Source organism: Orycteropus afer, unplaced genomic scaffold (genome assembly GCF_000298275.1).
Source record: "Orycteropus afer afer isolate SDZICR_OR568_19922 unplaced genomic scaffold, OryAfe1.0 scaffold00038, whole genome shotgun sequence".
NCBI lineage: Eukaryota > Metazoa > Chordata > Mammalia > Tubulidentata > Orycteropodidae > Orycteropus > Orycteropus afer.
Genome location: NW_006921625.1, coordinates 7,104,038 through 7,120,657, shown reverse-complemented (window position 1 = coordinate 7,120,657; position 16,620 = coordinate 7,104,038). Strand labels below are relative to the sequence as shown.

The 16,620-nt window shown below is 48.0% G+C and overlaps 1 protein-coding gene across 1 annotated transcript in view; it reads right to left on the bottom strand.

Moving 5' to 3' along the window:
* Positions 1-16,620, bottom strand: part of ADAM12 (ADAM metallopeptidase domain 12) — a 286,201-nt gene that overhangs the window by 92,442 nt on the left and 177,139 nt on the right. Inside the window, exons 6-8 of the mRNA XM_007936890.1 lie at positions 12,144-12,209; positions 10,791-10,862; positions 3,822-3,991 (exon numbers count right to left, since the gene is read on the bottom strand). Coding sequence (XP_007935081.1) covers positions 3,822-3,991; positions 10,791-10,862; positions 12,144-12,209 — 308 coding nt within the window. The remainder of the gene's footprint in view (positions 1-3,821; positions 3,992-10,790; positions 10,863-12,143; positions 12,210-16,620) is intronic.

Genomic DNA, 16,620 nt, shown 5'->3' with positions numbered 1-16,620 from the left:
TGTATGGACACAGAGTCCTGTTACCTTGGTCATGAATGACAGAGAGTCCTGTTGCCTGGTCATGTATGGGCACAGAGTCCTGTTATCTTGGTCATATATGGACATAGAGTCCTGTTATCTTGGTCATATATGGACAGAGAGTCCTGTTACCTGGTCATGTATGAGCACAGATGTCACACAGTGTGAGGAGTTAGCTGTTTTGGCAGTTATTGATTAGAGAGAAGGTAGCAAGTGTGCAGAACCCTGTCTGTCGATATGCCCTCACCCTCATATGTGCAACAGTAGGGACAGCAGCTTTATGCATACACCTGTGCAGACCATGGAGTCCCTGGCTACAGCAAACAGCTTAATGACCAGCTACCAAGGAAAGGTTAGCAGTTCAAACTCATGCAGAGATACCTCAAAAGAAAAGCCTGTTGATCTGCTTGTGAAAGGTCCCAGCTTTTGAAACGCTGTGGAGTACCACTGTCCTCTGCAACACACGGGGTCGCTACGAGTCAGAGTCTACTCAACGACAAGTGCCTTGGTGTCTTGGTTTTAGGTAGACCATGTGAATAGATGCTATCGTACATGTACATAAATAATAAGGTCATACAAACAGCTCATTTATCTCCAGATGTTCAAGTAGGGCAGATCCCATTTGGGAAAAAAAATCAAAACACTCAGACCTGAAGTATCTGCAATGCACTCTTTGTAGCTTAGGACTAATCAACGTGTAAAATATGAGGCAACGATAATATGAAAAAAAAACAAAAACCCCAAAAGCTACAAAAATGGCCACAGTCAACAATCAAGGAACGCCAGCAGCCTTGGATCAGACGCAGCCATTTGGATGTGGGTAGGATGTGCTTAACTTCTCATAAATGGTCAATAAGCTCCATCTGATCATTCAAAACAAATGTCTCTGTCCCCAAGGTTTTCATGTCAGTGATATGAGCTGCACAAGAACAGAGGAATGATGGCCCGTGCTATCTAAGGACTTTCAATAAGTTTGTCACTTCTGGAAAATCATCTTATTATCAGTTTAGAATGTAACAGTGCTTCTCCCTTTAACTATAAAGGTGTCTGCAATGTATTATCCATATATTTTGTTATGTCATGTTGTTATATTGTGGTTTCATGTTGTTTTGTATATTATGTGGTTACATTATATTGTTAGGCTCTATTATACCAAAAACAAACAAACAAACTCACTGTCAAGTCAATTGTAACTCATAGTGACCCCTCCTTGGGTTTCCAAGGCAGTATCATTACATATGACATAATGACATACATACTATAACATAACATGGCATCATAATAAAACATCACGATGTAACAATAAACATGCGTACTATAGCATAACAACATAGCATGGCATCATACTATAACATGACAGGACAGTAACATGCATACTATAACAACATAATGATATAACGTGACATATTAAATCTACTAGAAGTAGATTGTCTAATCTTCCTTCTGAGGAGTGGCTGGTGGGTTTGAACTGCTAACCTCTGGTTAGCAGTCAAACACCTTAGGTACTATGCCACCAGAGCTCCTATGTTATGTTATAGTATGTATGTTATTGTTATGTCATGATATGTTAGGGTGTTACATTAGTTATGTTATTGTTATATCATGGTATGTTACATAATATGTCATGTTATATCATTTACATTGTTATAGTATGCATGTTATTGTCCTGTCATGTTACAGTATGATGCCATGTTATGTTGTTATGCTATAGTATGCATGTTTATTGTTACATCGTGATGTTATATCATGATGCCATGTTATGTTATAGTATGTATGTCATTATGTCACATATATGTCATAGTATGATGCCATATTCTATTATGTTATAGTATATACATGCAGTGTAGTCAATTACAAGGTATGGCTTTTCTAGCCATACTCTTTGTTTCCCACAGGATTACCAGGTGGGACCATGCAATTTAAATTCCTGATTGTTAAAGTCATCCACCTGGAGTATTTCTGTTGGAGCAGCAGGAAGTAATCTAGAAAAGTTCACTCTCTCTCAGGTGTGTAGAACTCTGATGTTGGGATTGGTTGATTTTGCTACTCCACCAGATTCAAAATGAGCTCTCCTAGAGGCAGAAGGAATCTGACGGCTGGCTGAGACATGGGAGCAGTGGAACCAAGAGGCATAGGACAGAGTGGAGGCTTACCTGGCCCAAAGAGGCAGAGGTCAGGCCGAGAGGCCAAGGGCCAGAGAGGCTTGTCTAAGGGCACAGCAGAGGGGAGACTGTCCTGATTGAAGAACTGTACCCTGAGTACGTTCCAGAATTTGAATCGTAACCTGTTGCTTCCCTCATGAACCCCATAATCTGTGAGTTGTGTGTGGCCACTGTAGCAAATTTTCAAACCCAGCAGAGAGATGGTGGGTGCCGCAGGAGGAATGGTTGGTGTCAAGGTTGGTAAGAGGGCTGGAGGGTGGCAACATGTCTGGCCTCACGGAACAGGCCTTGGGCTGCTGATGGTGATTCTGTCTCCCTCTTATGAAGTTAGAGGTGGTCAGAAGATGCCGCCTCCCAGCCCTTTAACAGTATGTTATTGTTATGTCATGGTATGTTCCAGTATGATGCCATGTTACAGCATGCTATTTGTTCTAGTCAAGTTTTCCCTCATTTTGACAACACTTCTCATTCTCTCAAGTTTCCTTGTTTATCCTTGTCTCTTCCCAGCAGACTCCTTGAGATCAGGGAGATTTACTGTCTTCATCACCACTGCATTCAAAGCCTCTAAGTCATCATTTGGTTCCTTATAAGAGGTCAATACTTATTGATTAAAAGGATAGCACTGGTATCCTCTGATCTACAAGACCAAAGAGGAACTGGCAAAACAAGTGAAGGAGTGAAGATTTCCTTTCTCCTAGCATCTGACAATATTCACCCCAGTGCACTGTCCTCAGATCACCTACAAACATTTTCCACTAATAAGGAGGGAAAAAACACTTCTCGGAAAACAGGCTACCCAGGTGAACATTATATTGAGATTAATCAGTTTTCATTCCAACTGATTCCAGCTCATGGCTACACCATCAACGTCCGGCTCCACAGGGCTTTCAATCATTGGTCAGAAGTAGAGTGGCAGGACTTTCAACAGAGCTGCTTCTGGGTAGACCTCAACCCTCAACCTTTCAGTTCGCAACTGAGCACATTAACTGTTTGCATCCTCCAGGAAATCCTCAAGGAGACTTGGCGGTGTTCAGCTGCTAACCAAAAGGTCACCACTCTGAACTCACTAGAGGCTCTGTGGGAGAAAAGACCTGGTGACCCTGTGAAGATTACAGCCTAAGAGACCCTATGAGGCAGGTCTATCCCTGCAGGGTCGCTGTAAGGTGGCACTGACTTGAGGGCATATGTAAGTGGTGCAATGCTTCAACACTTAGCTGTTAACTGACAGGCTGGCAGTTTGAATCCACCAGCCGGCCTGCTCCTGTGAAGATTACAGCCTAGGAAACCCTATGGGGTGGTGCTACCCTGTCCTATTAGGTCGCCATGAGTCAGAATGAACTCCACAGCACCCAAAACAACAACAGAACTCCATGTCAAGATGAAGACTAGAAAAATCTGCACGGAGAAACCCATCCAGGTGATAAGGAAGGCAGTGGGGACATCTGCTTAAGGGGGCGGTCTCTCAGGGTGAACGGGGAGCCTTGCTCAGCATGCCCACGACTCCAGGTCAGGATGGCACTGTCTCAGGAGCCCCAGCCAGCAGAGTCTGTAGCCTCAGCGACCATGCAGGTGAGGGTAAGAGGAGAGAGGCGGCCCCAGGACCACCAGGTCCTGAAGTGAAGGTGGGACCAGAGCACCTACCTGATAAGCTGCGCGTTGTCGTGGGATTTGCGAGGTAGGAGCCTCATCTTTCTCCAGTCCAGAAACTCATGCAGGCTTGTAAAGGGGTCCTGACTTATGGAGCACTTGTCAATGTCATTCCACACTTCCACGCCGACCAACACGATGCGGATGTTCAGTGCTCTGTAAAACTGCAGAGAAAGGCCTCCTCTGAGCACCACGCCCGTGAGAGCTTCAAACAGAGATCAGAACTGATCTGCGTTGCTGGAACTTCATTCACGGGGACCAGGCAAAGCATCCTTATGCTCCTTTCCCCCCGCGGCATCAGAATGTAATCACTATTTGCAGAGCCTGATGCCATGAGAGGTGCTAACTGGATTCGCAAACACTCCTGATCAGTCACACGGGAAAATTATCAGCATTTTGATGGTCTGCCCATATTTGTATAGAAACATTCCTTTCACACTGTTCGCCGTGAATTCAAATGTGCATACCGAGGTGTATCATAGCTAACGACCACCAGCTATTACTCCCTGCAAGGGACACGAGTCAATGAAGAGCTCCCTTGGATGTCTGCCAAGGACCATCATTTGTTCATCTGAAGCAGAATCTCCTGTCTGTGAGTTACTGAGAATGAGTCCTTACTAATTTTTCAGCAGGGCTCAGACTTGGCTGACTGGACCACATTCTGTCATCTGTAACCAACCCAGAAGGCTTTCATTACCCAACAGACCAACAGCTTTCAGGATCGTAAGGGCATGACCCCAGCCCTCCAGACACCGCAGTGGCCACTCTTCTCCCTGTGGCCAGATGTGAGCTCACCAACCCTGTCCTGGGATAGACCTCCTAAGTGGAGGCCGTGAAGCACCACCTTCTCCAGGCAAACCTTGTCCGGCGGTGGTCAGGGCTGTATGCATTCTGTATGTATGAGGAGTGCTGTGTTCACTACCCATCCTCAGCAGACAGGCCGTCCTGGGTCAGAGGGAAGAAAATCTACTCTTCCCGTGGCTGAAGGCACTGGTCCCAACCCAAACCCAAACCCACTGCTGTGGAGTCCATTCTGATTCACAGTGACCTTGTAGGACAGAGCAGAACTGCCCTGGAGGATTTCCCAGCCTGCCTAAGCAGACTGCCTCATCCTTCTCCATGGAATAGCTGGTGGGTTCAAACTGCTGAGCTTTAGGTCACAGCAGAGCACCTTAACCACTGTGCCACCACAGCTCCTCCGTCTGGTCTCTACACTTGCCTGCTCTAGTTATCTCACCTAAATGGAACCATGTAGTATTTGTCCTTTTGTGAGTATTTCACTCAACATGTTCTCAAGACTCATGCACGTGTAGTTGTGATCACGCTGGGTGGAATGAGTGGTCAGCGTTGGGGCGTGACCTACCCCTGTGGCCCCCAGCTGTCTCACTGCCCCCTCGTTCATCAAACAGGCAGGGAGGAGGCCCAGTGCTCTGGGCTGGGGATCACCTGGCTGGCTGGGAAACCTTTCAACGTCCGTGTTGTGTGAGGTAGCAAGCAATGAGAAAGTCTCCTCCCCCGGCAGTCTAGGTAGCCAAGGTGAGAAGGGTAGCTGGTGCTGCCAGGCACAGTCAAGCTCCAGATGTGGGCAGACCCTCTTCTCATTTCCAGAAGCATCTGGGCCGTGCAATCACACACGAATCACAGAAGCTCCACGTTTATTAGCTAAGCATCATTGTAGCATGATGAGCTAAAGTGCAAACAGTTCCCCAAGGTACAGTCTCTGACCCTGATCCGAACCGTGCGAGGCGCCTCCTCTTTTCCCTTGCCTACCCCCGCCCCCCAGTCATCCGCAGAACATGAGGTTTGCAGCAGAAAGTGTCTGGAGTGCGGCGTGGTCTTCATCAGACAATGCTAACTGATGGCTACTGGCCAGCTTGGTTTCATGCAGATAACTAGGGGCATTACGTTAATAAGTTAATGACACAATTACAAGACCAGAGGGCTGCCCAACCGCTTGCTTTTAATCAAGAACTGCTCAGCCTGTGTCGTCCACTTGCAAGCTCTTGGCCCAGGCCTGCAGGCAAAGTTAAGTTCTTGGCATCCTCGGGCCTCCAAACACACGTGTTTGGCTGCTATCCTTCAAAGGATTGAATTTCTGCTCTGGTAGGGACAAGGTGACAGTGATCAGAAGGCAGAAATGCTGGAGAGCCGACGCAGATGCTCTCTCTGGTTTGCTCAGTGATGTCCTCAGGGCCAGATACCCATGCATGGAACCGCATCCTCTGTGTGTGTGTGTGTGGGGGGGTGGGCTCTACCTGCTTCCACGGAATCAGGAGCCAAGGCTCCTAACAGACTAACTGGCATCATTCTTCAGGGATGGCTACTGAACCAGGGTCTTTCATCATAACAATAGGGACACATTCCCCACCCGTCAGCTCTCTCAAGCCACATCCTTACAACGGAGCTCATCCTGTAGCATCGACGTGTCTCCTCTCCAGACCTGCTGTCGATTAACTGTCCTCTGTGGTAAACTCACCCCAGGTCATCATGTTCATACACTTCCGGTCTCCTCTGGACATTCCCCTAGTGCTGCTCATGGGTCTTCCTTAAAACAGTCACAGCCGGCAGTGAGTGAACATTGACTACGGCTGAGGCAGGCAGCGGGGAGGTGCTTTCCACTTGTAGGTCTCTTAATGCTTGCAACAACTCTATGGGCATCCCTACTTGATAGCTGAGGCCCTCAGGCATGGAGGCTTCGGTAACTTAGCCACAGTCACGATGGCCATAGGTCCCATGTCTTAAGGCACTAAGCAGCACAGTCTCCCCTTGCTGGGAGCACTGTAACTGCCTTCCAAGATGACACCTGTAACCCCAGACCTAGGGAGCAGCTTCTCAGGCCCAAACGGTACAAATAGAGTTTGGCAGCTGCCTGCCAGGCTCACAAATGCCAGAACATATGTGGACACAGCCAGAGATATGGTGGAATTCATTCATCTACTAAGAGACTAGCAAAAAGATTTGCTTGGCCCATGCTGTGTGCTAGCTTGGCCCTCGCAGGGGAGAAATGGGTTAGTGGGCTCCACTCCCACTCTCAAGATGCTCAGAGGTCACCAGGAGGTCTCAGGGAAGGGACACTTGCCCATTAGTAGAGTTAACTACAGTACAGTGAGTCGCCAAGAAATGGTGCGAACAGAAGCTCAGGTGGGCTACGCTTGGCTTTCTGAAAGAAGGGGATCTGGGCAAAAAGGGTAGAATAAAAGGAGAATCCCCCTGGAGGCCAACAAGGGCACCTGTATTCTTCAGGCAACTTGCCGGGGAGAGAAGGCAAGAAAACTGTCACACAAGAGAGGATACAGCTGGAGAAATTCAACACGCAGAAGATGAGGCTCTTCAGAAGTAGGTCCCTGAAGGCTAGCTTTAAAGAATTCGCAGCTGGTGCTTGGTTTTCAAATGAATGAGAAGCAGGATGGACCAAGGTGGCAGGCTAAGGAGGCAGAGCTTTGGCCATCACTTCATCAGGCAGGCACACACAATTGTTGCCCACATGCATCGCATCTGGACCCAGATTTCTCTTAGCACACATTGTGAAACCTTGGTCCAGAAGTATGAGTGTTCAACACACTTCTGTGTTTCACTTACAGAGGGAATTTCCTGCATGTTTCAGGATGTCATCTTTGCCATGAAATCACTTTTCTGTTTTATGGTCTGTAATGCCCTCTCTTTGCTTCAAGCTAGTATGGGACAAGCGGTTGGGAATTTAAAAGGGCCAAGAAGATTCAGGGTTTCAGCAGATGCGGAAGTTGCCACTGGAAAAGTCATTTTTTGGGCCGCTGTTGCTAGGTGCTGTTGAGTCATTGCTGAACCAAAGTGACCCCGTGTCCAACAGAACAAAACAGTGCCTGGTCCTGTGCCAGCCTCGCACTCCTTGCTGTACCTGAGCCCATCGTTGCAGCCACCGTGTCAGTCTATCTTGTTGAGAGCCTTCTTCCTTTTTGGGCTGAGACACTCTCAACTTTAAAGTTGCCAAACTGAAATGTAGAGCCTTTGACAGAGACCAGGAGCCAATGGTTAATCGACTTGGATGCACCAAAGGGTCCTAAGGAGCCTGGGTGTCCCCTTTGGGGTCTTCATGGTCTGTGGGACATGGACCACAATGCCAGTGCTGGACACATATGTGTGCTCAGCAAATCATCTCTCACCCACTGAAAACCAAGAACAACCAGGCTGGCCAACTTGACCGAGCCCTGTAGGCCTTTCTGGTGGTTTACTGTTCTTTATGACCACAAACCCCCAATTGTTCCTTTTTGGTTTTGCAAACTGAAGCAAGATATAATATAGAATAAAATGCAGACAAGTAAAAATGCAGAGGGTTAAACAGCACTTTTTAACACTGGAATTTAGCAATTCACACTATAGGCTGAATGTAGTGCATAGTTCCCTTTACTTCCAAGGCCTGTGCAGAACTCACTTTTCTTCTCTTTGTACACTCTGTGGCCTCCCAGGCCATGGGGGCTCCTGCCTCACACCAGGCATCACAGGTGGCCCTGACCAATCCCCTGCCCACTCCACCCTGGGCCAGTCCCATCAGCACCTCTGGGCTGAGACTTGGAGCCAGTATTTGAAAAGCAAACATACACACACAACAAAGAACTTCCCAGGGGCTCCTCATGCCTAGCCAGGACTGAGACCCAGTTCTAACTCCTATGTTGTCTCTTGACGTAAGCCCTCAGGATCCCGTGCTCCTTTGCTTTCCCTGCTAGAAGCCCATAGCCTTTTCAAGGGTTATCCCATATCCACTTGACTTTGGGATAAAGGTGAACTTGCAGAGTAGCTACTGTGAAAACACCACCAGTCATGGGTTGCCCTGGGCTTTTAGCTGGCCTCAAATGTCACGTCCACCCAGGTTGTTGGCTCCACCCAGGTTTTTTTTTGACTTCCAGGAAGTTGCATCTAGGCACTGTCTCTCTGAGCTCTAAGCCAGCTCTCTGGCTACTCACATGTCACACATTTCTCGTTCCTGTCCCGGCTTCCCTGTGTCCCTGGGACACAATGCATCATCTGCCTGTCACTCCACTACCACACACTCACAGCTTCCTGAACTCCCTTTCTCCTCAGCCTCTGCTCTTTGTTGGCCACAGAGTCCTGGCCCCTGCTTGGGGGTCAGAGAGATGAGGACTCATTCCTGTCCTGCCTTTCAACACTGTGTAAGTGGGTGTCGAGGACCTGCCTAACCTCTACAAAGCGCTGCTTCCTGTGCTGTGAAAATGGGAACAGGAGCACCCACGTGAGGATGGCCACCAAGCACTCAGATCCTGGCCTGCAGCCACCAATCAATACATTTACTCATAACATTCCCCTTCACACCTCTCTCTCTGAGTCCTCATCTTCCTCCCTCCTCGGGCCCTGCTCCAGCTCCTTACCATCTATGCTTGTCCCGGTCAACAGGCTCTAACCTGCCCTTTGTCTTCAGCTCATCCACCCTGCACACTCACTGCAGGTATGTCTTGGTACAGTTGCGCGTCGCCCCTCCCTGCTGGAAAACATCCTCCTGACTCCACTGCCTCAGACTCTAATCAAGACGGCTTTGCAGGGCATTCAGGGCCCCAGGCAACCTGATTCCCCTTCAGGTTCATCTCCTCCTGCCCTAGTCGCACACATACACACACGCACGTGTACAAACACACACGCCCCCACATCTTAGTTGTGCGGAGCTACTCTCGGCGTTCAGATTTGTGGGGAGCAAGCCAGGCCCTCCCCTGCACTGCCCCAGGTGAACTCAAGTGCACCTTTCAGAACTTCCACAAAGAAATCCCTGGGCCCCTGGCAGTGACTTTCTCCTGCAGCTTCCCCATGGTACCTGATTCCGAGCATCAATGTAACTACCACCACGTTGGACTGTGCCAAGTGCTTGGTGAGTCTGCTGCCCTCCAGCAGACGGACCGTGCCTGCTTCACCCTGGCTGTCATGCTTGGTAGGTCCACAAGGCTCTGCAGAACAGGGCTCAATTTCTGGAAGGGCCTTTGCCTCTATGTTTCTGAAAACTCCATTTGAATAGAACCGTTTGGAAACAGTGTTGACCCATGTGTAAAATGCAACTGCTCACAGGATCCTGGCTGTGGAAGGCTCAGAGACCTGTATGGCCCCTTTTCTCTTCTTATGCCAGCCCTACAGGCAGGAAGCAGGGGAGTGCTGAGACATACGGCTGCTTTAGGACCAAAGGTGCCGCCATGCTAGACAGGAGAGTCACCTGGGCAATGCTGAAGATACTGACGCGCACGCTCTGCTGAGACAGCCAAGCACCAGTGCTGCTGGAAGTACCCAGGTGAAGAGGCCAACGTGAGAACCTCTGATTCCGCCTGAGGGTGGTCAGCACTGCACAGCACAAAGCGCTCTCGTACACCACGTGTGCTTGAAGGACGGGGTTTAGGTGGGGTGGGGAGTGGAAAGAGCAGTCGGTGAGCAAACACCTCCCAGGACCAGACTGGATTCCAGGGTTTCTTGTAGCTCTGGAATCATCTCTGTGATGGGTAAACTTCTGACCTATTTGCTCCAAGGGACTTTCTGACAGTTGCTTAAGCCTAAAGCCAAACTCTGTGTCCCTGGACTTAGAAATGAGGGCACGCCCTCCAGTCACCCTGGCACAGGGCTGCACACATATCTCTGGCGAGTAACAGGCCAGAGGATCCCTGGTAGGATGTCCAGTGACAACAGGATTGGGGTATCCTATGGGCTTCTCGATTCACCTGGGGAGACTGAAGTCTGCCTGTCTAGAGGAAAGCCTAGAGCAAAAGGCAACCCCAAGGCCATGACAGGCCGGAAAGCCCTGGGTGGGTGCCTCCTGCTGCTGCCCAGGGGAAAGCAAGCCATACTCAGAAGAAGGGCAACAACACTGCTCCAGCCCGGTGCCTGGTGGCAGAATGCCTCTCTCCCTGCGAAGTCAGACAAGGTGCGCTTAACTCCCTCCACCTCATTTGCAAATGTTTATACGATTCCAGTGATTTAATTACCTGAGAAAGAACTTACCTTGTCAACGTGATTAGCAATCTCTATTAATCGCTGCTTCACTTTTTCCAGATCTTTTCCTTGCCTCTGAAACTGAACACATTTAAATGTCAGTATTAATAACAGCATGAATAGCCATCAAACCTTATCTGCTGGCTCCTGGAAAAAGGAAGTCTTGGGCTTTCCCAACCACCAGGGACCCTCTGGTTTAGGGTGAAGTGAGCTTGCATCCTGCCAAGTAATTTTTCTGGGCTGGGGACTCCCTGAAAGTTGCCCAAGCCGAGTGCTCAGAAGACAGGAACTGCTGAGATTTCTTCAGCCCTCATAAATGATGGAGGTAGTGACATGCTTTGGCAAAGAGCAGACAGACAATGAGGTGGCGGTCCAAAGCCATTTTTCATCTCATCAGCTTGATTCTAACTTCCTGAGAAAATTTCTTTTTATTTTGTTTTAAAAATTAAACAGTAAAAGTCATCAAAGCTCATGGCAACAAGTCAACCAACACAGAGGAGACTGGGTCGAAGTCAATCGTGTCTCCCTTCCTGTCCCCGAGCTGACCTTCCAGAATGTGAACAGTTTTCTGAGAAATATTCAAGCCTGTTTCATTCATATGGGTTGAAGGCCACGTAATCTTAGGTCTGTGACAAAATGTCACTGAATCCATACTATGGAATAGGGGCCCTGTATGCACAATGGTTGAGCGCTCAGTTACCAACATAAAGGTTAGCGGCTCGAGCCCACCAGCAGCTCCATGGGAGAAAGGCCGGGTGAGCCCCTGCCACAAAGACGACAGCCCGGGACAGCCCGGGAGGCAGTTCTACTCTACCCTGAAGGCTGCTATGATTTGGACTCCTATCAGCCCAGCAGCAATAACAGCAGCAACAAGTACGGGCTGTTGCTGCACAGAGAAAACAACGTGAAAAATGGAATCAAGAAGAACACTAACATAACGTCTGCCCGTCTCTCAGAGTGTGAGTTGTTCTGCTCCACCTCAACAGCCTTCTTTCTGCATTTACTTAATTTACTGAGAACATATCACACAGTATTTGAACCAAACTTTCCCAAATTATTCTAGCACACAACCTAAAGCCATCTTCTATTCCTTCCGACAGTCCTCCCCCACCTGCGGGAAGAGCTTAGCTCCAGGGAAATCCCGGCTTCTTCTGCCATCATTGCTATTATTTTATAACAGCAGGTAACACGTTTTTAATATTCTACATTTAACAGGATCAGAAAACCACTTTTTTTTCCGTGAGTTGTTTCCAATACTTCTAAGGATTCACAGAAAACGAGGTTGATCAAATCAAGTTAAAATTTGCCAAACGTTTTCTTTTTTCGAATCAAACGTTTCGAGAAATTTTAAAACATTCTTACCTCTCTGTTGTCTGCTACAATGACCAGCTCTACATACTTGGTCATCTTGAGGGTCTCTCTTTTATGCTGACAAAAATAAACAAGAAGTTAATTTCCTTTAACGCCTCTCAGGGCTTCAGGCATTATAGAGCATCGCCCGATCCAACCACTGTAACCAAGGTGAGCATCTATCCTCACATCACCCGTCCTTCCCGCATGTCCGCTCCATCTAGAAGCTCATCTCCCCTCCCATCTTTGTGTCAAGCTTGCTTCACGTGAGTGCTGGGTTTCAATTTCCTTCTGGGAAATCAAACAGAAATTCAACCTTTCTCTTTTATCACTGACTGTAAGATCAGAAAAAGTCAAGATCATTATTAAACAAACCAAGCAAATAAACAATGAAAAAGGCTCTTCCTAGAGTGGGAGCCAGCATTGTGGCTCATCGCAGGCCATGAGCAACACACGTGAAGATGCTGATTTTCCCAGATAATCCAACTGGGACTCAGTGTCTCAGGTGTGCTCCCTCCACCTTCATGGTCCAGATAAATGGAGCTGCTTTGTGACTTGAGAAAATGGACAAGGGTTGGTTCTGAGCAGGAGCTGCCTAACTCTTCTGTGGGGACCCTGAGGAGTCTAAGCTACTTCTTGTGGCAGATTGTTTAAAACTCTGGTCAGAAGCAATGGAAGACAGATGGTCTGGAGAAAAGAGCTTGACAAAGGGAAAAGGCCATGGTGCTCAAAGAAGATTCAAGAAGATTCTAGGAGGAAAACCAGAAAGGAACAGAAAGAAAGAGGGCAAAGAGAAGCCAAGCCAAGGAAAAAAAAAATTACACCGTGTCACTGGAGAAAGGGGAGGGAGTGAGTATGCAACCATTAAGAAGAACACTGACATTTCATATCAAGGCGCGGGGATGGAGGAGATTCAGGCAGAAGAAATAGAACATCACCCCAAACAAGGTGGGTTACATTTTAATCAAGGCTCCTCAATAACATGTGTGCTGAGCTGTGAATTCCTAGGAGAATCCCAAAGGCATTTTTAGGAGGGAAGGAAAAAAAGCAATTCATGGAGGGTGGTCTCAAAAAACAAACATTAAAAACAAAAACCAAAGCATTGTTTCTGTAACAACATGTGGTGGGAGGAGGTGGGGTCCAACTGGTGCTGAGCAGTGAGAGTGCTGATCTACCAGGGAACCATGGGCCTGATTTCCAGTTTGAGACGGGCATGTGATACGCACTCAGACAAAAGCAAAGACGACCGAAGCATGCTTTGAATTGGGTTTCCAGTCACATCATCCTGAGGGAAACATCTTTTACACGACAAATCCCCATCCGGCTGGGATCTTCCAAACAGATTTTTCCAAGAAAAATGTTTGTATCAGAATGGGTCTGTCCTTGCTGCCCAGCTGGGCTGAGTCATGGATTAAGGTGTCCCTAAAGAAATCTGGAATCCTCACAGAGGAGGGAAAAAGCAAGCACCAGGCGAGATTTACTTTCTCATACTTCCACAATGCTACAAAAAACTGCCAAGCTCAGAGACTGTAAGTTGTAGGCGGGTTTGACGGTGATAACCACGCACTCAAAAAAGGAAAAGAAATTAGCCCAGCGGTAGGCACTGGTGCACACAAAATGAGACACCTTCTGAAGGTGTGAAGATCTCGCCCCTTGTCCGTTTTGAGGTGTGAGAAACCCAGGTTTCCCTCCTTTCCCTACCCTCTGACCATGAAGGCAGCGACCCAATCATGCAGGAGAAAGTACTGCTCCAGAGATGGCAAAAAGATATTAATCTCCACAGAGAAAGCCGCTGTAAGATTTCACACTCCTCTGAAGGCTGAGGGGTCACACGACTGACACGGGTATCTCCAGCTGGCCCCAGACCATCACGCAGAAACATGTTCCAGATAATGAAAACAAACACACCAACACAGTTTCCCTGTCTCTGCAGTTTTCAGAGAAGCCCACATTTTCTCATGAATTCAGGGAATTGCAAGTTCAGAGAAGCCTAACCACATAATCATAAAAAGCCGGGGGCGTGGCCAGCCCAAGGTCTCGAAGGTTCACTCTCCCATCAGCGGGCCCACCCAGAAGCTTAAACTGCCCCCACGTCTTTTGACCTACCTGGGCTCTCCAGTTAGGAGATAAAATCACAGTTACTGACTGTTCAGTTCTGTCGTACATATTGCGATGCCACTTGTCTGTCCTGACTTTTGTTGTTAATTACCACCACGCTCATTGCGACTCACAGCAACCCCATGTGTACAGAGTCGAACTGCTCCACAGGGATTTCAAGATCTGCTTTTGGAAGTAGATCACCAGGTCTGCCTTCCTAGGAACCTCTGCGTGGGTTCGAATGCCAACCTTTCAGCTAGGAGGTGAGTGCTTAATTGTTGCTGTCACCCAGGGCCTCCTGCCCATATTTTATTTGTGATATGGAAAGCAACATTCAAAACTGGTTGCTTGACGGCATTTCCATATTTGAGGTCATGAACAAAAGTTCAGTACCAAACAGATAGGAATATAAGCCCTGAGACTGGCCTAACAGCCCCTGCTCCACGGTACAGGAAGGGCTACTCTTGCAGCCGTAATCAGGTAGAATCCAGTTCCTGGGCTTCTCCAGGTCTTTACAACCAAGTTCCCAGAGATGGAATATTGTCCAGACATCCTGCAGTGAGAAGTCAACCATTGGGGATTTAATTCAATTCAATTCAAGTCCAAAGTACGTGACTTTGCTTTTGGAAAAGCAGTACAAAGTACGTGACTTTGGACTTGAGTATGCGACTTCGGACTTGAGTTGAGTACTTTGGACATGTCATCAGGAGGGAGCAGTCCCTGGAGAAGACACCACACTTGGTAAAGTAGAGGGTCAAGGAAAAAGAGGAGGCTCTTCAACAAGATGGACTGACACAGTGGCTGCAACAACTGGCTCAAACACAGCAATGATCATGAAGGTTGGTGCAAGACAGGGCAGTGTTTCATTCTGTTGTTCACAGGGTCCAGAGTGGCGTAAGATGAGGCACATGAGTCAAGAGTGGACTTGATGGCACCCAGCAACTCCAGTCAGAAAAGCAAGTTGAGACTGATGTTCCAACAGATTTCCCTTGCAACTCTTTCTTCCTGTAGGTTGTTGCTAGGTATGCCATCAAGTCAACTCCAGCTCATAGTGACCCTGGAGGACAGAGCAGACCTGCCCCATAGGGCTTTCTAACCTGTCGTCTTTATAGGAGCAAGTCACCAGGTCTTTTCTCCTGTGGAGCTGCTGGTGGGTTCAAATTTTTGGTTAGCAGCTGAGCACTTAACCACTCTGCCACCAGGCCTCCTTTTCATATGGGCTAGATCATTTGCATACTATTCTGCAAATACTACTGGGGGCCACCTATGTGCTAGGCACTGCATTTGGTGTTAGGGATATAGGGATGGGCACAGACCCCAACGTTACTGCCCTCCTGAACCTTATATTCTAGTGGGGGTTTTGGGGAATTAACAATGCACCAAAAAAAAAAAAAAAAAAAAAAAAAAAAACCCACCCAAACCCACTGTCATAGACTTGATTTGACCCATAGCAACACTTCCTTGGGTGTCCAAGGTGGTATCTCTATGGAAGCAGATTGCCCAATCTTCCTTCCAAGGAGTGGCTGGTGGGTTTGAACCGCTAGCCTTCCGGCTAACAGTCAAATGCCGTATGCACTACGCCACCAGAGCTCCTAGATGATAAATCTTTATGGAAGTAGATTGTCCTATCTTTCTCATGTGGAGCAGCTGGTGGTTTGAACCACCAAACTTCTGGTTAGCAGTCAAAATGCCTTAGTCACTGTGCCACTCAGACTATGAAAACTCAGTGAAGGAAATAGACGGGGTCCCGCCATAGGAATAAAGAAGGTGGGGAGCTAATTTAGCTGAAAGCTGTAGGATGAGGAGGCGGCACTGATGGGACGTGGTGGAGGAAAACGTTTCAGGTAGCTGGACTGGCAGCAGTAGAAATCCTGAGCCCTGGAGTACTCCAGTGACAGGCCACATGGCGGAGTCGAATAAGTAGGGTGTGGGTCAGGCGTAGCCTGTAGGATGAAGCAGAAGACATGGACAGGGCCACAGTAAAGAGGAGGAGCCCTCCAAGGCTTTGTTATTTAAAGAGATTACCCTGGCTGCTTAGAGAAAGAATTAGAGGGTGATGAGAAAAGAAACAGAGAGCAGTGAGGGGGTCGTACAGCTGTCCAGTGAGAGTTGCGGATGGCTTGTGACATGAAGGATGGAGGTGGGCAACCCGATTCAAGTCAGGTGAGGTATTAACAAACAACACAACACCAAAATCACTACCATAAAGATGGACCCAGGGCCACTATTTCCATAGGTTGTAAGATCAGCAAATTAAATGAATCAGAGGCTTAGTTTATCTTCCTCTGAGCAAGGAAAAATCATTATTAGCTCCAGCAAGGCTCCCCACTTTGACCCTGAGCACAGCTTATGCATATTTATAAAGTGAGCCTTGATCGCTGTCTGCTGGGAA